At 38.4% G+C, this 20515-nt stretch overlaps 1 protein-coding gene across 1 annotated transcript in view; it reads right to left on the bottom strand.

Annotated features, from left to right (window-relative positions):
• LOC110023863 overlaps positions 1-20515 on the bottom strand; it is an 82220-nt gene that overhangs the window by 61301 nt on the left and 404 nt on the right. Inside the window, 5 exon segments of the mRNA XM_020723490.1 lie at positions 318-765; positions 13408-14458; positions 15009-15123; positions 15252-15440; positions 15532-20482. Of these exon segments, the coding sequence (XP_020579149.1) occupies positions 318-765; positions 13408-14458; positions 15009-15123; positions 15252-15440; positions 15532-20482 (6754 nt within the window).

Below are 20515 nucleotides of genomic sequence, written 5' to 3'. Positions count from 1 at the left end.
TCTTTCCCCTCCACTTTTCCTAACAGTCAGCCATCCCAACTGTTGTCTCGTTGCTCCCAGTTGCTGTCCCACCTTCCTGGCTTGCTACCCCACCTTCCAACCAACCTCCACCGTGCTTGGGATACACTCTCAAGGTGTCCGTTTGTGTCGTTTGTGTTTTAGTGATGTTATTTCCAGTTTGGGTGTGTTGTAACCCTCTTTTCATATTAATAAAATTTATTTTTGTGGTTTGAGTCTTTTCTCCTCCGGTATCATTTAATCAGTCTAAAACTTCCCAAACCGTAAAAAAAAAACTAAATCCTGGAAAATGAGATTACCTGCAAAGGTGCACGATTCTCCTGATATCTAGAGGCAAAAAGACTAAGACTAACAGCCAGCTCCATGCCTTTCTTTTCTTCACCGCCAATCACAGCTTCATCAAGCTTATCTTCTCTTGTCCACTCCAACAACGGATCCCATACAAATAATTCCAATAACATTAAGATGATGTCTTTGTTCTCACGGAGCACTTTTATAATTGTTTCACAATTGGCTCTGAAAGTGCCTTCAGTTCCCGTTAGTCCGAGTGCAGCCTCAATCGTCTGAGTAAGACGAAAAGGCACTATTTCAGGAATCTTCAACCTCCTCCCTTTATCAAAGCATACATTGTAATCAATATGCACAGCTTCACCAGTGATGAAATCCATGAGAATGTTATCAAGATGACGATCCCCAAGGCCAATAACATGGCCAACAATGCTCATAACTGCTACAGTGCCAGAAAACCTGCAAAAGAAATTTACCTTACAAGTATAATTCAACGCAATAACCAATCATCAAATATTTGCAAAGAAATTGTTACAGCAATAACCAATCATCAAATATATGCAAGGAAATTGGTCCTAAATTGTACTTCGATCTAACTCTATAATTTGTCCATCATAATAAAAAATTCAAATCATAATAGCTGTTAAGCCTGCCTTCAAGCTTCACAAAAGAACCAAATAGCATGTATATTGTTTCAATAAAGTTAACTGTATAAGGAAAACATTTTCCTGAATGGAGCAGATCTGATGAACAAATTCAGTGCAGCTTCAGTATGAAAAAAAATCTACAGATGATGATGCTGATGATGATGACAACATAAAAAATAACAAAAATTAAAAAAGGGCTAAAAATAGTGAATCCCCTCAATTTTCACCATGATACATAAGAATGGGGAGATGAACAAAGACAAATTTTTTTCTTATTTATTAAACCATGGGGTCTAAATAGAACGAAGCTCTAAAAGTGAACTCCACTGGAAATGAAGGAAAGTATCACGAAGGAAATTCAAGGGGCTCTAAAGCGAGATCCTAGAGCCATTCCAAGGGTGTAGGTGCCCAAAGTCTCTTAGACTTGATAATCTGGAGAAAACGATAGGGTGTGCTAGGATGTTAACTTCCACATCAATTGCAGATGACAACTACTACCCAGAAGTAGTCAGAATTTTACCCCACCACCCAAAAGAATCAAAAGACTAAGAATGCAACAGATAAATGCAAAATAGTAAGTAGATCGCTGAAGTAAAACCCCTTTACAATTCAAAATATCTCTCATATAATCGTACAATGGTACGATAGCCCAGTTGACCGCATAGATTACTTTGAACAGCCACCTTGTCACTGAAAATTATTGAAGCTCCGGAGTGTTGCTTATTCTTTACCATTTTAAAGAGATTGCCCTCTTGTAGTTTTCGGGCCTCACTTGGGGATAATCACTTCCTTCGTTGAGTTCAAGTGAATGCCCATCACTAAGCTTGCTAATGCCCAAAGTGATGGGAAATAGAAATAATCAATCCCCTTCAACTTTACTGGGGTTAAAGTTCTTAGAAACTAAACCACACCATGGAATAAAATCGCACAGATTCGGAAAAACCAAAACAAAGAAAAGGAACTGAAGCACAATAAAGACAATCTAGAAAAGGAAAAAAGAATTTAAAGAGGAAAAACCCGAGAATAGGAAAAAACAAGGAGCCCCACTACCGAAAAATTCCACTATGAATCAAGAAAGTTCTATAGATAACACACTAAGATTTCCTCTCAACAATCAAGGAAACTTGCATGACCTCGCTCTAATTCTTTCCTCTCGATCCGACCAGAGAAACGCACACGAAATTCTCCTCAGATACTTCTTTCCTTCATCAGGAACTTGTCGAAGAACTCGCGCACAGAAACTTCTTCATTCGCCGCTCGAAATAAGCTCATTAAATCGACTCTTCGACCAACCGCATCAGGCACATAGGCGCTCGAAATTGGGCGCCTTAGCGCCAGCGGGTTGGGAAGAAAAAAGGGCTCGAACTCGAGAGGTGGGTGCATAAGCGCCTAATCTAGGCGCAAGATGCCCCAAGTTGGGCGCAAGAGCGCCCAAAACATGGTGTTAAAGCGTCGAGCGCTCTGTCCAGCAATACCAGTCTGCCTACAATTGTGGTGCTCCAAATCAGGTTCCACGCCATAACAATCTCTCACTTTGAGACTGATTGCACCCAACACATATCCTCCTTACTGCATCCACATCTCCATTTGTGTCATTTTTATAGTCACATATCGTGATGTGGCTCACCCCCGGTCTCAAGCTTCATGAAATTCAACTGAAGTCAAGCATAGCTTCAGTTTCTCAATTGTCACTACCTTAGTCAATATATCTGCAGAATTCTGAGCTATGTATATCTTCTTCAAGAACAACTATCTATTTTTTCATGAAAGCCCAAAAAGGCTAATATATTAAATAGATAGAAAGTTACAGATACAATATGTGGGAGGGCCCAGCCCACACAAAAATCACAAATAGTTCCAAAACTAGAAAAAACAGAAAAATACATTAGATACTAAAATAAAAAGTCTAACAGTGCCGAAATACATAGTATCAGGTGGCTAGAGAGCGAAATTTGGTCTTGCCTCTGCCTCTAGTTCTAGGGTAGGAGCAAGCTAATAAGCTGGTAAGAATTTGTCATTGTCAGTAGTAACCAATGTATTATCCAATATGTTCCCGAGTTGGAGTCGGCCTCCATCTTTTTCTTCCTCCTGGAATAGACTTGTCATTCCTCATTCGAAGAATTAGTCTGATGGGGTGGTAGAACTGAAGCAGAAGGATTACCAACCGTATTACCCACAATAGGTTCTAGTATATGTGAAGTATGACTTGCCTCTACACCAGATACTTCCTGAAAAAGTGAAGCTATGAGGCTCTCCTAATTATCAGTTTGAACACTAACATTTGTAGGTAGTAGTCCATTAATATTATTTTTTATGGGATTTGAAGGTATCAGCATCACATCACTCGCAGTAACTGTAACAGCAGTGTCATGGGGGGTTTCTCAAGGGCAATAGACACCTCGTGTCTGGTACTATCCTCCTCAGATGGAACTAAAATGTCCAGAGCAGTGGGGTTAGACCCATCCTTATTCACTTGAACCTTAGATTTCAAATTTGGATGAAACTTGTGGCATTTATCTTATAGTGGGTACAATATGAGGGTTTGTGCTCCATGAAAATTTGTTGTCAATAACCATTATAGGTTGTGCCCAGCCAGACTTCAGTAATATCAGGTAAAGTAATATTCCTTTTCACAAGTATTTTGGTCACCGAGGGTCTGGTTAGGTTGAAATTAGACAGATATAGTTTCAAAGGATCCCCAAGAATGGCCCCAATAGAGTAGAGAACCTGATGATGAAAAAAATGTAACTTGAGACCAGGTAAATTAAATCATACCAGTACAGTGGGAGTTTCATAATTTGGGTCGAAATCAGGAGACGACTTAAGTAGCTTCATAGGTTTACCAGTAATGTTAAGATATTTTTTGGAAAAAATCTGAGTGTAGTATTCAAGCCGGTTAACTGAATTTATCTTCTATGATAGGGAGAATTAAATGATACCTTAGCTGAATGTGTTGTTCCGACATGAAAAACAGCATTCTTAGCAAAATAAATCGCACTCATACTGTCATTGTGAAACTTTCCAATCCCTTGCTCCTTGCCCAATTTTACCCTAAAACTTTGTAGTCAAATCATCTTCTTCCTAGCCTCAGTGATAGTAATTCATTCGCCCTCCGTATTTAAAAGTGAAACGAACTTCCGTAACCTAGAAACTCAAATCACTGTTGTGTTCCTCAAAGTGAAGATATACCTTGTACTTTTCTATTATCACATCTCATGCAAAATCTGAATCTATAAATCCTTGTAGATTGTTCCCTACGCTTCCATAGCAAAGTAACATGTTGATTGTTCCCCTCAAATACCTGAGAATCCACTTTACCACCTCTCAATGATGTCTGTCTGGATTGCCCACATACCTGTTGACCAATCTCATTGTTTGGTCTAGTATAAATCATACATCAAACTTCAAACTATTGACGCATAAAGAGTTCTCTCATTTATGTTTGCTCTGCTTTAAGGTTAGGCAATAACTCAGGTAGTTTGAAGTGACTATCTAAGAGAGATAACTGATTTTGCCTCACTCATATTGAGCCTCTATAGGATCTTCCAACATACTCTGCTTGAGACAACTTTTATGTTCCTGCACTCTTGTCCCTGTTGATTCTTATCCTAAGGATTTTTCTGGTTGGACCTAAATCCTTCATCTTAAACTCACTTGATAATTGTTCCTTCAAGTCTTTGATTTTTCGCCTACAAAATACATGTCATCCACATACAAAAAAAATAAAATATAACAATTACTGAAATATTTGATGAAAAAGAGTAGTCTGTTTGGCACTTCAAGTACCCATTTTCTAACATAAACTTGTTAGACCTCTTGTAACACTGTCTTGGGGCTTGTTTCAACCCATATAAGCTATTCTTCAATCTGCAGACCAGAAGTTCTCTGCCTGAAACGTTACAATTCTGTGGTTGCACCATGTACAGTTCCTCCAGATTTCCATGTAAAAAAGTTATTTTTTACATTCATCTAAACATGGTGTTAAAGAATTTTTCGCTTACAAAATACATGTCATCCACATACAAAAAAACAAAATATAACAATTACTGAAATATTTGATGAAAAAGAGTAGTCTGTTTGGCACTTCAAGTACTCATTTTCTAACATAAACTTGTTAGACCTCTTGTAACACTGTCTTGGGGCTTGCTTCAACCCATATAAGCTATTCTTCAATCTGCAGACCAGAAGTTCTCTGCCTGAAACGTTACAATTCTGTGGTTGCACCATGTACAGTTCCTCCAGATTTCCATGTAAAAAAGTTATTTTTTACATTCATCTACTTTACATATATATCTTCCTCTTCTATTAGACTTACTACTATCCTGACAGTTGTCATCTTCACCACTGAGGAAAATATCTCTGTATAATGCACTCCTTCCTTCTATTGGAAACCCTTTATAGCAAGCCTTACCTTGTAGCGTCTGCTACCATCTGACTCCTCTTTCAGCCTGTAAACTCACTTGTTGTGTAGTGCTCTTTTGTCATCTGGTAATACCATCAAATCTCAAGTTTGATTTGACACTAAGTATTGCATTTCTTCATCCATGGCATGCTCTCACTCACTTAAATCTTCAGCTTGAGTAGCCTCCTCAAAGCACTCTGCTTCACCACTATCTGTTAATAATAAAATAGTGTAATGAAAGAGAATGCATGTGTAAGGGTCATATCATTTTACTGGATCTCCTGACTTCAGCAGCAAGTAACTGGGGAACTTACAGTACTTCTGGTTATGCTCTATTTCTTTCTTCACCATACTGATCATCGGCTTCTTCTATCTCAACAAACTTGGACTCTTCGAAAGAAACCAACAGATCGTCCTGAGTTCTGATCCTGTCCTTGTACACTCTGCCACTAAAAATGACATCCCTGCTCCCGATTAATTTCTGATTATGACAATCTTAGAACTTGTACCCATACTCATCATAGTCATATCCAATGAAGGTGTACTTGACAGATTTTGAGTCAAGCTTGCTCTTGCAACCTGCATCAATAAACACATATGCATAACACTCAAATACTCTTAAATGAGAAAGATTTACCTTTATGTCACTCCATGCTTAAACCACAGTTAATCAGACAAATGACAGTATTTGTTGCTTCAGCCCAGAACTATTTTGGCAAACTTGCACACAACTTCATGCTCCTAGCACGCTCCGTGATTGTTTTGTTCATGCGTTCGGTTGCACCATTATGTTGCGTTGTTTTTTGGACAGTGAACTCATGTCTTACCGCCTCTATAACATATAAATTCCTGAACTTCTGATCACGATACTCGACCTCATTATTTGATCTAAGGCACTTCAACTTCAAGTCTGTTTTATTTTCTACAATAGCCTTTCACTTTATAAAAATTTCAAATACATCAGATTTTTGCTTTAAGAAGTAAACACATAAATTTCTCTTGTGATCATCAATAAATGCGACAAATAGCGAGAACTTCCAATAGACTAAACTGGAGTAGGGCCCCAAACATCAGCATACACTAACTCCAGTTTCTGACTTTACCACTGGCCCGCTTTTGGAGGAAGAAACTTTTTCTGCTCGTCATATATATAATCTTCACAAAAATTTAGATAAACTGATTTTAAACTTTAAATTTTACTTTTAGAAAGTAAGAATTTCATACGTTTCTCACTCATATGGCCAAGCCAGCGATGACACAAACCTGCATCGACTCTAATTCCAGCGAAATCAATAAAATTAGTCATTTCATTGATCAGGTAAAGAATGTCTTCAATTTTGCCCTTAATTAGGGCTGTCAAAACGGCTCATTATTCGCGAACAATTCGTGTTCAACTCATTACGAAACTCATGTTTGATTCTTTTGCAACTTAATTTATTCGTGTTTGGCTCGTTTTCTTCGTGTTCAACTCATTACGAAACTCATGTTTGATTTGTTTGCAACTTAATTTATTCGTGTTTGGCTCGTTTTCAACTTTGTAGTCACTGAAGAGCAACTTCGTAGTCACTGAAGAGTTACTCGCCGCCGTGACCAAACCATTCAAACTATCCAGCAATGAAGATAATATTATTAGTGCTCTGAGTTTATCATCAAACTTGATCCCCGCATAACACAACTAGCTCATTATAGTGGTAAAATTATTCAGATGTTTTGCTACTGAACTCACTTCCACCATCTTCATGTTGAATAACATTTTCATCAGAAAAATCTGAATTAAAGCAGAAAATTTTTTGTACATCTTAGTCGGTGTCGCTTTAAGATCCACCGTGATTTTCTCATTTACAATGTTGAATGCAATGGTTAAGGAAAGTGACAACCGGATCAGACCTAGTGTCGTTCGATCAAACATTTTTCATTCCTCCATAATCATAGACTCGGACTTCTTAGCAATTCTCTATAAAAACAAATACAACTTTTTTTGATACAACAAATCCTACACTTGCATCCTCCAGCATGCAAAGTTCATCTCATTGAATTTCTCCACTATGAACCTTGCTTCCCTGACCATTGCTCTCACTCAAATTGAACTCCACTCTAATACTACTTTTTTGTTGGGAAATAAAAATAAGCAGCCTCTTCAGCTTTATCGAGACTTAGATTCAATTAGAAATTAAACCACACCATAGAATAGAATCGCACATATTTGAGAAAATTGGGATAAAAGACGAACTGAAGCACAACAAAGACAAACCAGGAAAGCACACAAGGATTTAACATTGAAAAACTCAAGAATGAGAAAAAAACCACGAAGCCACATCACTAAGAAATTCAACTGCAAATCCATAAAATTTTATAGAAAACACATTCAGATTTCCTCTCAACAATGAAGGAAACTTACAAACATCATTCCAATTCCTTCCTCTCAATCCAACCAGAGAAGTGCACATGAAATTCTCCTCTCTGACACTTCTCTTCTTCACCAGGAACTTGTCTAAAAACTCACAAACATAGGATTGCTTCATTCGCCACTTGAAATAGGCTCCTTAAATCGAATCGTCGAGACCAACCAAGAGTTGAGGAAATTGGGCACATTAGTGCCAGAGGCTCGGAAAAATAGAAGGCCACAAACACGACTTGAAATAGGCTCCTTAAATCGAATCGTCGACCAACCAAGAATTGAGGAAATTGGGCACATTAGCGCCAGAGGCTCGGAAAAATAGAAGGCCACAAACACGAGAGGTGAGCACATAAGCGCCAACAATTGGGCGCATAAGCGTCCGAACTGGGTGCAAGGGGGCCCAAATCTTGGCGCTAAAGCGCCAAGTGCTCGATCTAGAAATCCTGGTGTTGCTTGTTGCTGCTGCCATCTATTGTGGGGCTCCAAATCAGGCTCCACACCACAACACAAAGCCGCCTAACAATTCATAGGCTATTCAGAAGACGAGGCAATAGCCAAATGAGACACTCAAAGGACTTCATTGTGAGATTTCAAAGGAAAATGCTAGAAGTCAAAGACCATGAGCCAATAGTCTACTAAGCACTTCTTACCCAAGTTCTACAAGAAAAACCATCCAAGTACATCCTTTGTCTGTACCAACCAAAAAATGTTGATGATGTTGCCCAAACTCACCAATAATCACATAAATGCCGAAGAATATAATAGCATAATCGAACAATCTTCCTCCAATCACCTGTGAAACACCCTCAGCTTGTCCTCGGTCATGATAGGAAGTTTCAAGAACTAAATGAATCAGAGCATCAATCCAAAGCACAAAGGACACTAGTCCAAGGTTTCCGGGAGAAGCTATAGGTGTTCTCTTGGACAGCGACATCAAAACTGTTTGCCACAAGTTGAATGCAAAAAAATATATCAAGCCAATCTTATAAAAAGTTAGAAAGATTGATGTCATCCTAACTAGGACCACAAGACAAGAAGTCCAAGAACTCCTAAAAGCCAATCCCCTAATTGAATTTCAAATATAAACATAGTATACAAGTTAAGTGGCAAGTTGAGGTTATGTGTGAACTTCACCAAAAACTCGACTTGCCAAAAAGGTGGCTACCCACTCCCTTAGATAGATGCATTGGTTGACAAGATGATTTGTTTCCTTGTAATGAGCTTCCACGATGTACTTTTAAGCCACCATCAAATTAAAATACACCCAGTCGATTGGGAGAAAACTTCCTTCATCATTAGAGAAGATTTATTTTGATATAAAGTGATGCCATTCAACATGATTGATTAGATATTCAAAAACAAAAGAGGATCATGGAGGCATATGTCAATGATTTGCTAGTAAAAAGTGAGAACCCCGAGCAAAACATCCTTGGCTTTAAGTTTTCCAAGTTGAATAGTTCCTATATGAGCCTCAACAGCTTGAAATGTACCTTTGGAACAGGACAAAAAAAGTTAGTCGAGTGCTTGCTCACCCGTGAGGATAACAAGATCAAATCGACAAAGTGAAAGCAGAATTATTAAACAATACTTTGGCGTGTATGCTTCTTTTCAAAACCTTGGAATCTATGGGACTTCCCAATGAATTTTGTCATTGCTGCCGATTTTACTTAAACTAAAAAAATTACTATTGAAACCTATTTTGTCAAAATTTCTTCAATTAAATAGCTAAATTACATATGTTGTCTATATAAAATTTATTATCATTGTAATTGTTTTTCTACCAAAAGGATTAATGCTATATTATGTACTTAAGGGTTGCAAAACTGATAATGAATATTAAAATATTAAATGAAGAGTAAAGTGTAAAAATAGTTTTCTGAGTGTTTACATGAGGTCATTTAATCCCAAAGTCCATAAAAGTGTCAAATTAGCCCTCATGCTCTTTAAATTGGAACTGAAATAGTTCTCTAAAACCATATTAAACGAGTCTAGCGATTTAAAATTTATTTAAATGATATAAACGATGTAATTTAAAAAAATTTGATTGTGAAATATAAAATAAAAATCTCAAAATTTAAATAACCAATACCATAATAATTTTAGCATGTTCTATTAAAATTTAATAACAATTAATTTTCAAAAAATTTAAATATAAAATAGAAGAATCATGCCACAATAATTTTTAAGAAAAAACATTATATTGAATAAAAATTAAATATCACAAGAACCTAAAATCTATTGGCACCTTAACCATCTTATTACTTAATTTACTCGAGGTTGTTATAGGCTCTGATCCGCCATGTTGGCATGAGATCCTCCGATATAGTTGGTTGCTCTTTATCCCATCGTTGAATCTACCACATGGCGCCAAGAAAAACTTTGTCCATTATGTAATCATTTTCTTCCTCGAAACTCCATTTTTACTCTCCTTGACTTCGTATGCAATGTCTTTCTTTGGAAACTCCACATGCAGAGCCATCATACGGATTGCTTCCATTTATTGGCTTATCCTTCGTACCTTTCTATTTCTTCTCACGATGAGAGGTCTCATAAATGGCCTCGATAAGTTTTTTCCCATGGCCAAAGAAAATTCAGAAGAACCGCAAAAATCCATTTTAAGTCGACAACGAATAATGAGGCGATTGTGCGCTGACGAGGGAGTCGACCGATTCTCTGAAACCAAGTATGATTTTTCGAGTTTCTGACTGGACCAGCGGTTCGAGCAGTTCTATGTCGGTTCGCTGCAAATCCGGTTCTTACTCCCACCCAAACTGGTACCATGTCTGGTTCTCGAATGAACCAGTCCGACCTTCTGGTTCAGTCTGGTTCTCAAAGCTTTGACTTGAAATGTAGTTGAAGAATTTGGTGTATTAATTGGAAGACCAATTATCTCAAAATTTGGCTTGGTTATATTTGAATCCTACTTGCTCAAGATTATTTAATTATGAAGTCATTAAGAAAGTTAAATAGTGCAAAAATGAACTGTGATCAAGAGAATCAATGTGAATCATCCGATGGAATATTTTCTAATTCTGTCAGAATTTGTTGGAATGACCTTCCAAAAACTATAAATAAACTCTCATTCTAAGGTGGAGGGGAAGAGAAGAGTAAGTTGACAACTAAAGCATGACTCTTAATGAGAAGTTCGCATGAATGACTATCAGCCATTATTGACCACCATAAATGATTGTTACAGTCAAATAATTGCAGATTTTGTAGCCACTATGTATTTATAGTTTTTATAGCCCAATTATGATTATTGCAATCAAACTGCTACTATAAAGTTGTGATTGCTATTTTTATAATCTCATCTTCCCTAATTCAACAGAAAAGTGGACTTTTGTATTTTCAATTTCCAAGTATATTATTTTGACTGGGTAACTCGTGTTTTTTTTCTCTTTTCTTTTCAAGATTTTTTCACGCAAAACATATGGCAATCTCTTATATTTCTACCTATGCATGCTGAAAGTTATGCTAAGTCAAAGCTTAAGATTTCTCTAGTGTGGAAAATTTTTTAGTGTGCAATAGATATGAAAGATTTGAGTGGTCTTAAATTTAAAAAATAAAGTTTTGGTGTTAGATATGTAAATACATAGGAATTAAATGATATATATATATATATATAAGCACCGTAGACAAATTTGACGAACCACGTAAATTTGTGTGTCACTCTGGTATTTTTTTTGCATGCAATTTTTCTCTTTCTATTTTTTGCTTTATTGTCATCGTTTTTCACAATATTCACGCCTAAGGAATAGAGTATTGGGGGTAGAAAGAGAGCAAAAAGAGCAACGATACAATAATGAACAGTAAATTTGCATAACATTTATTCATGAAATAGATGTCTATTTATAACATTGTGGGTCGTACTCGACAACGCCTCTGTCACCCTAACCGACAAACATTTCCTCCGAAGTCTGCTCGCCTTTTTCTAGCGGCTCGCCCAGCTGCTTTGGAGATGGCATCGACGATCTGTTCCCATGTTGCTGCACTTATCGGCGACTTTCCTATTCCTACTCGTTCTCCTCCTTCAGGTTCAGAGTCTGGTTTTCGTATTGGCAAATTCTGCAATGTTTCACAATCGTTCCACGAGGCTCTTGAAGATGGTGGTGATCACACTTTTATTAAAAAACTTGATAAAAAAATGGGAAGTTTGTTCTTATTCTCACAGAGGTTGAAACCACTACTCTCGCGTCTTCTTGGCGTTTTGCTCCTGTGCAAAACTTGAGATCATCTGAAAAGATTTTGAGGCTATGAAGTTGTTGGGCAGTTGGAATATTGGTTTACTTGACGGTCGACACATACTGATTCATTTATCTCACGATGTCGATTACACGCATTTTTTCTCAAAAAGTTATCAAAATCGACAACCGTTTTATGAAAATTCTGAAATGGACTGTCAATTTTGATCCAAAAGTGGAGTTCCTTATCATTCCTGTTTGGATAAAGTTTCTGGGGTTAAAATTATATCTGTTCAACTTGAAAATTTTCTACTCCATAGTAACTGCTTATTGTAAGTTTTTTAAGGTTGATAGTCTTACGTTTGTTGTCACCAGACCCTCTGTGGCTTGTGTGTTAGTTGAGAAAGATTTCACTCAACCAGCTCCGGATGAGGTATGGAATTGAACCACTCACAACGAGCAATGACAAAATGTTAAAATAGAACTACACCCTCCTTATTGCTCTCATTGGAGTATGTTTGGTCAAAGTTCTGTTATTTGATATTGCTTGCATCTTCATCTAAGGTCGGATATCGCTAAAGATCAGCCACCTACCATCCCTGCTGAGAAGGTGCAACCCGATCCTGTTTCCAACACCGCAGTTCCTGATGAAAAACAACATACTACAAGTACAGATCCAAACATGTTTATACTACCCACTGTTATTGAAGAAGGCTCACTTACATGTCAAGGCATACGAGAGTGCTCATTTGATCCAATAACATATCAACTGGTACAACATGTTGCTTGTAATGTTCAACAATCTGCACATCTCTAGCACACATTAGACCAAGATTAGGTGAGTCAATCTTCGGAAGAAGAATGACAGATCTATTCCAGGAGGAAGAAGATGAATGGAGGTCGACTCCAGCTCGGGAACATATTGGCTCGGGAACTTATTGGATGTACATTGGTTACTACTAGCAATGACACTCATCTACCAATTTATTAGCTGACTCCTTCTCTAGAACTCGAGACAGAGGCAAGGTAAAATTGGTCGCTCTGAAACTACCTGATACTACATATTTTGGCACTTTTTAGTTTTTTCTTCAGGTCTCTCATGTATTTTTCTGTATTTTCTCTTTTTGGAATCATTTGTGATTATCGTGTGAACAGAGTGTCATGCTTGGGCTCTCCCACACAATCTATCTGTTCATTTGTGATTATCGTGTGAACAGGGTGTCATGCTTGGGCTCTCCCACACAATCTATTTGTATCATTCTTTCTATTTATTATATTAGCCTTTGGGCTTTCTCAATATATATAACAAAAAAAATAAACCTAATGTTTATCATCACAACTTCATTGATAGTTTTTAAGAAGATACTTAAAAGAAAGAATTGAGCAAAGAACATAAGTGAAGATCAAACACACTGGATTCCTTAAAAATGATTTCGATTGTGTTTGAAATATCACTCGGATAAGTAAAAGTACCTCCTGGTCTTCAAATGAAAAGCTTTGAATCCTTCACTACTACACCACATTTCCTGCCAAAGAAGAAGTTTTGGGGTTTCTTGCATAAGATCCAGGAGTACCTTTCTTTTAACTTCTTGCGGCCAATCACTTCTAGAAATCACTCTTCGAATACCCTTCTCCTTAAGTGCGGGTATGATTTTCCCATAGAACATATCACTGGGCCGTGGAACTGGTGGAACAGGATTACTAGGATTGATTGCGCCAGTTACAGAAAACTGAGCCACCTGGTTATGGTTTTGCCAGGACTTGTAAACACTATAAATGCTAGTCATGTTGTCTACCCACTGGATAAGTCCAGCTTGGCCATTGATTGGAGTGACAGAGTAACAACGTACTCCTAGAGATTTACCAAGATTTTCAGAAGATGAAGCAAGGAAACCATTGATTGCCTGTAATAGTTGCATGATTCGAGCATCAAGGCGTAAATCTTCTCGCCCTTTAAGAAGATAGGTATACTTCTGACCATCTGATCCTAGTAAAACAAGCTTTTTGGGCCTTGTTTTTGTTGATAAAACTTCTACTTCTTCATTGAAGGAAGAAATTGTAACAAGCCCCTGCACAGAAGCTGTACTTCCACCGGCCTCAAGAAGTGAAATTTCTCTCTCAAAACCAGGCATTGGGACATCAGAAGATGTAAGCAATCCCAACTTTGGAGCCATCTCGCTTAGATAGAATTGTGATTTTCTCTGATGGATTGCTAAAGCTGCTGCAATTGCATCAAAAGCTCGCCACACATCACCTAGTGCTGATGCTGATGACGGGGGGATTTTAAAGGATAAGATAGTAGATTTTAGCTGTTTACCATACTCTTTCTGAAACCATTGTTCATGAACAGTCTCTGCTTCACGAGAAGTAGATGCCAGACGTCGTTCCAAGGCCACAACAATCGGAGCCATCATTGCTGAATATTTTGCTGCATTTATTTTATTCTTCTCAGCATGACTAAGGCTCATATTTTTGGCAATTCGTGCAGCTTCCTCTTTTAGCATGTTGATACGCCTTACAACATCTGTTTTTCATAGAAGTTTTAGTTAAATGTCCTCAAAAAAGAATTACTGTAAGTTGTTTCAAAGACAAGCATTTAGTAATGCTGCACTGCAAGCCACATTTTATAGGGAAAACAAATTAGGCTCTGTTTCAAAGACAAGCATTAGTAATGCTGCACGAAAGGAATGCAAGCCACATTTTATAGGGAAAACAAATTAGGCTACATGAGTCATCTTATAAAGATGATGAATACATAATAGGTTGAATATAATTATAATTATCAAATATATGGAAGAATTGTTACTTTTGGATAAGCGGAGCATTTAATAATTCACACGCTCTGCTCTTCAAAGTTCTACACCAAAAGTCTCCCCTAGTTAGGCCCCGAATCCCTCCCTCTGGCACACGTGCGCACACATAAAGACATGCAGGCATGCAAGAGAAAAAAAATCCCCCTCTCCCTCTCCCCCTCTCCCTCTCCCTCTCATTATAAAAGATGCAGTGCAACTAAAAAGAAAATGTGTGAAATCATACAAAATGTAAATTATGTTATGCAGATAAATCCCAATTACCTGTACGAAGATCTTGTAGGGTACTCAGCCACTGTTCTTCCCATAAAATCGTTATGCTACCAAGTTCATTAATGACAAGCTTAACATCTTGCATTAACTTTGGGTACAAATTAAACTGCATCAGATGCTAGACACATTAGGAATTCAACACTAACTCTATTCAATTCAGAGAGAAGATAAATAACAAACTGTAAGCATAACAAAAAATAACTTGACAGACTTTAAAATGTTTGGTAAATTTACCAAATAAGCATGTATGTTCTGAAGCTCCTCGGAGAACTGACCTTCAAAACCATTGATATCAACCAACAAAGGATAAACTATAGACCAAGGAGATAGTTTGGCCAGGATCATTAACAGACCCTCAATCTGTTTCCTGACAACTTGTTGAGGATGCGAACTTAACCGAGCAAACAACTGGGGTGTAATTTCCTACGTAGAAGCGTTGAACTGATAAAGGTGAGACCTACAACAATTTTGACAACGAAAATGAAATCACATAATCCTAAAAGAACATCCTCACCCGCCATGGCAATGGAGAAACTGTTGCAAAGCCATGATTAAGAGTTTCTTCTAACTCAACGCCATAATTAAAAAGAATTACTAAAATATATAGTATTGCTCGGAGAGTGCAGCTCCTACTTTTTGCGATGGCATAGTCAGGATAAATGTCGGTACAATAGTTTTCTTTTGCTGCAGAAGATGAAAGTGAGAGGAACTGAAAATAGCCATGGGCAGCATTGCCGAATAATAATACTCTTCTCCGTCTCAGTGACCACCAAATATCAATTAATTCTTGAATATAAGTTGTCATGGCACTCCTCTCCATACCTGCAAATGCACGAAAAAAAAGTGCCTGCAATTCAGAGAATAGAACAACAGATGAACATTCACCATCAAATGATTCTAAGCCAGGCGCTCCAGCTGCAGCTTCCATTAAGTAAGTTGTTTCATGTACCAACGAATCAATAAAAACTTGATGTTCAGGATAAGAGGAGTCAAAATGTCTGCTTTCTTGGTCACTTCTGGCTGCCACATGACTTCTACGATGATAAATATCTGTAATAATAGATTTTACCTTAGACTTCTCATCTTTATTTAGCTGAAATATGACTGGTGAAGTTGCTTCACCGAGGATTGAAGATAAGGAGCATGACTTATAAGAAGAGACGGTCCCAGAAAGAGAGTTTGTGGCTTGGGTAAAACACCAAGCAGCATAAGAAAGCCATGCCTTTCCCATTTTTGGGCAAAGTTTGCAGGATAGCTTTACCGTGGAACCAATTATCTCCTCAACAACAGTATTCCACATCATGTCAGAGGTTTGACTACTATTGGCAGACAATAAAACCTCTTTGCTACGAATTGAGATGCCGTCTGCTTCACACAAAGTGAGATCTTCATGAATTTTAAAAACAACACTTGTCAAATTTATGTTTGAATTCTCTTGGCTCATCCAAGAAGAAAGTTTCAAGCATGCCCTGGCCTTCGTATTGGAAATGTTCACGAAGCCAAACGTAGTATTCGACCGAAAATCATCATGTATAAATGACCAAAGATCAAGTAAAGCTTCCTCAGGCTTTCCTGCTGCATACTTAAGTAGGATTCCTTCATACTGTAGATTCACATCAAGAAACTCAGCATGCTTATGCTCATACAAAGGATGTTCTTTTAAGTATTTGTTCATACGGTCAGCCAACATGAAGTTGCTCTGTTTCCGAGCCAAACTAAGCATTCTTTGACCGAGAAGCATTGTAACATAAGAAGTAGGCATTATTGTTCGATACGTCCGAAAAATTTTCATCCACAAGCTGCTGTCTTGATGCATTCTACTGATTGGAGAATGCAGCAATTGACATAATGAGCCCAATAATGATGGTAGTTGTTGACCACTTGACATCTTACTTTCTTCCAATGCAAGGACACAATGAAGCTGAACAGCAAAGGCAGCTGCCTCAGTTATTCCATCAAGTGGAATACAAGATAAGGCTTCATCTAGCATCAGCTTGGCCTTATCAAGGCCGTCATGCACCTTATTTGTGCCACCTTCCATTTGAAGCATCGACCGTAAAAGCATTTGTTCGCTCCTCTCTAATGCTATATTAGGATTAAGGGAAAGCTGAGAGCTGCTTTTAGGTGTCAAGTCAAGATAGCCCAATGCCGCTTGGACATCGCCTGCATCAAATCGAGCTAAGGCATGGATTGCATTCATTTCATTTCCTGCAGCCGTAAGAGCTCCTGCATACGGTTTGCCAGCATGCATAGAACGGAGTCTTTGTAGCTCTAAAAGCCAGTTTTCTAGGGACTTCCAATCAGATAGGGATGTATAGCTCTCAATCACACGAGCGATGATGAACTGGATTTCATCAGAACCCATTGAACTAAGTGCTTCCTCAGATTGTAGCAAGTGAGAGAAGTGTGCAGCAGCCTTCTCATACTGGCCCTGTGCCTGATAGATGAGACCCATCATCCAAAGTAAATGCATATCATTTTCATTCATACTAGTGCTAAGATGATAATCATCTGTAAACAGTGAAGGGAATGACATCCCAACCCATTTCTGCAGACCAACCAAAGTCTCAGGCTCATGACTCTTACATAGAGCCAATGATGCATATTGCAGAACCTTCAGTATATCTCCTGCAAATCTGCCTCGCAGGCTCTGAAAAGTTTCTGGTATCTCCTGAGTATTGTCCCGGAACGTAGATGCTTCCAGATTCTTAAGATCCTGCAGTCTTAATGAGCAGTAATAAAATGTTGCGTCGTGACAATTAAGCACCTGACCAGCAATCAACATTGGCTCGCAGATTCGAGAAAACCATTCCTCGCAAACCTTTTTGTTTGCTCGAAAAAAGAAGGAACTTTGTCGGGTTACATGCGGTAAAACAGCAGAACCTTCATAAGCATTGTATGCATTTTTCTTAAGGGCCTCAACAAAAGCTAGTAGTAGTCTCATTGGTAGCAAGTGAAAATTAGATGAGCCCAAATAATGGCCTTCACTCTGCTCAAAATCAAGCTGCAATATATTCGGTATGTCCAAAAGCATTCGCTCCAGTGCAGCAAATGTCTGTGTAGGACCACCAAGGTTGGTACGAAGACGAAGATTAATACAATACCTCGCAGCTTCATTTATGCCCCACCAAATGGCAGCCAGACTGTTTACTGGACATAGCTTCTGAAGAATTGATCCTTCTGACTTGACATCTTTATAAAGATCACTGGAAACTAGGTCTCCAACTACTTCTTCTTGATTAGAAAATCCATCATTCCTTCCACGGCAGCTGAAGACTAACCGCTGTATCCAAGAAGACAGAGGCATTTTCCATCTTTGTGAAATGTAACTCAAAACAGAAACAAACTGCTGAGAATGAAGCTTCTGAGGCATCTGCTTTAGCGCAAGATCTTCCCTCCAGTTCAAGTAGTGCCTATATGGTTTAGTGGAAGGCTTAAACTTGCAGAAATAACCACTCTCAGTAATACCATGCATGTAAATAAAAACAGGTACTGCAATAGAAATCAGTCGCAAAAATGCATTTTTTATGGTCACGTCTGGATCACTAAGTTTGCAGAGGACAACTTCTGAGACAACGGAAAAGTGTTTAGAATGAATAAGCCCAGCATGCAGGAGGAGTTCCAAGACAGGAGCAATATGAGATCTCACCTTCAGTTCCCTAGTAAATGCTGCATCTAGAATACAAAAGAGTAAGTTTGTACCAATAGTGGCATTTTGATATGGTTCATCAAAATACCTCATCAGCTGATCTTCCTCTTTCAGAGTTAAAATTATCCGGCTAAATGATTGGATCCAGCCAAGGGCCTCCATTTTAACCATCAGAGGTGAATAAACATTAAGGGCTCTTTCTATAAATCCACTGAATTTTCCGAAATACTCAGAAGTTAGAATATGCTGCTTATTCTTGGCCTCAAAGCTTGTTTGATCTTTATCGCTCAATTTAATTGAAGCTTTCTTCAAATATTTTGCAGTTTCATTAAACTTGACTCGGAATTGGACTTCACTAGATTCATGCAATGTCCTGATAACAATGGCTTGCAGCTCATAGAAACCATCAATGGGAAATTGAAAAGGATCAAACTTGTTGAGAATAAAAGATGTTACTCTAGATGACCTCTCACTTCTGGTAGCATCTGTGATCGTCTGGTTTTCAACACGTCCAGCAGCATCAACCGACATTGAACAAATTATCACCTTCAAATCAAATTTGATCAATGAAAGTAAATCAAGCTCTGAATATTGTCTCCCATGGCCTAAGTTTGTCTTGTGAATGTCACCAGTTCCAGTATCCAGCTGAATTGCACCAGAATCTACCATTGGTTGTTGAAGTTCTGCGAGTTTTCTTTTTAATAGTTCCAGCTCCTCAAACAAGGAGGTGACTGCCTGAGAAACAATGTTGTCACAATCATGCTTGAGAAAGTAAAGGTAAGTGGCAGCTGCGCTTGCAACAACAGAATGATTCGGGTGCAACCGCAGATGAGACAGAGGTGAGTGAAATTGCAGCAGAATCTGCACAGATGAAGAAAGGAGGCCCAGCTTTTGAAGAGACAGCAACTGCAAGTTTGTCTTCAGCAATCCAAGCACCTGATAGGAAGGAACTCCACTCAAGTTGTGAAAAAATATGTCAACAAACATAGGATAAAACTGGGAAAACTTCTCATTCAGTATTTCAGCCAAAATAATCAAACATCTCCAAGACCCCATCCATTTAGACCATCCAAACTTCCTTCCAAACATCAATATGCACCTCAACAACTGCGGAGTCAGGTTTTCAAGCGGTTCACTAATCTGTCCAAGGACATTCATCTCCAAAACGCCATTAGCAGTTGCCTGAAGAATTGCGGAGAAACAAGAGAAAAAAGAAAGCAACCTTCCAAGCTGTGACGCGGTCTCAACACTTACATCATGGATTAGAACTTCCGCATCACCCACAAGCTTCGATAATAAGCCTAAAGAAAACTGCAAATTACTTAGCCAATGGTTCTGAAACTGCAAGAAACTGTCACTAAGCAAGCATCTGGCAGAATCAGAGAGGTCGGGCATAAAAGCCCAACCTAGAAGCAAGTCCACCACATCAATAAAATGGGGCTGGAAACAGTGGGCAAATTTCAAAGAGACCAAAGTCAGAATACTCAGAAGCTGGTTCAACAAACTCAAAGAGGTTCTCTCATCCTCAAGCAGCTCCTGACAAGCTTTAAGAATAGATGGAACATATCTTTCAATGCCAACCGCATCCCCAGCGCTAAGGAACTGCCGAAGACTACTCATTGCCAATTCAGCCGAACCATTTCTAACGGGTAAGCCCTGAAGCAACGGAAGAACCCAAGCAAGAAACCTATCCACCAGAACCTGCACATGAACATGGACGTGGTTGGGAAGACCATTGGATGACAAAGCGGAAGAAGCCAATACCGCGCAGAGAGATGCGTAGGACATCGCCGCTGCCTGACAAACTCCATATGACCTACAAGCCATCGTTAGCAGAAAATCTCATCAG

This window comes from Phalaenopsis equestris, unplaced genomic scaffold (assembly GCF_001263595.1).
Source record: "Phalaenopsis equestris unplaced genomic scaffold, ASM126359v1 Scaffold000233, whole genome shotgun sequence".
Classification (NCBI taxonomy): Eukaryota; Viridiplantae; Streptophyta; class Magnoliopsida; order Asparagales; family Orchidaceae; genus Phalaenopsis; species Phalaenopsis equestris.
Note: the sequence above shows the minus strand (reverse complement) of the source record. Positions and strands in the feature narration are given on the sequence as shown.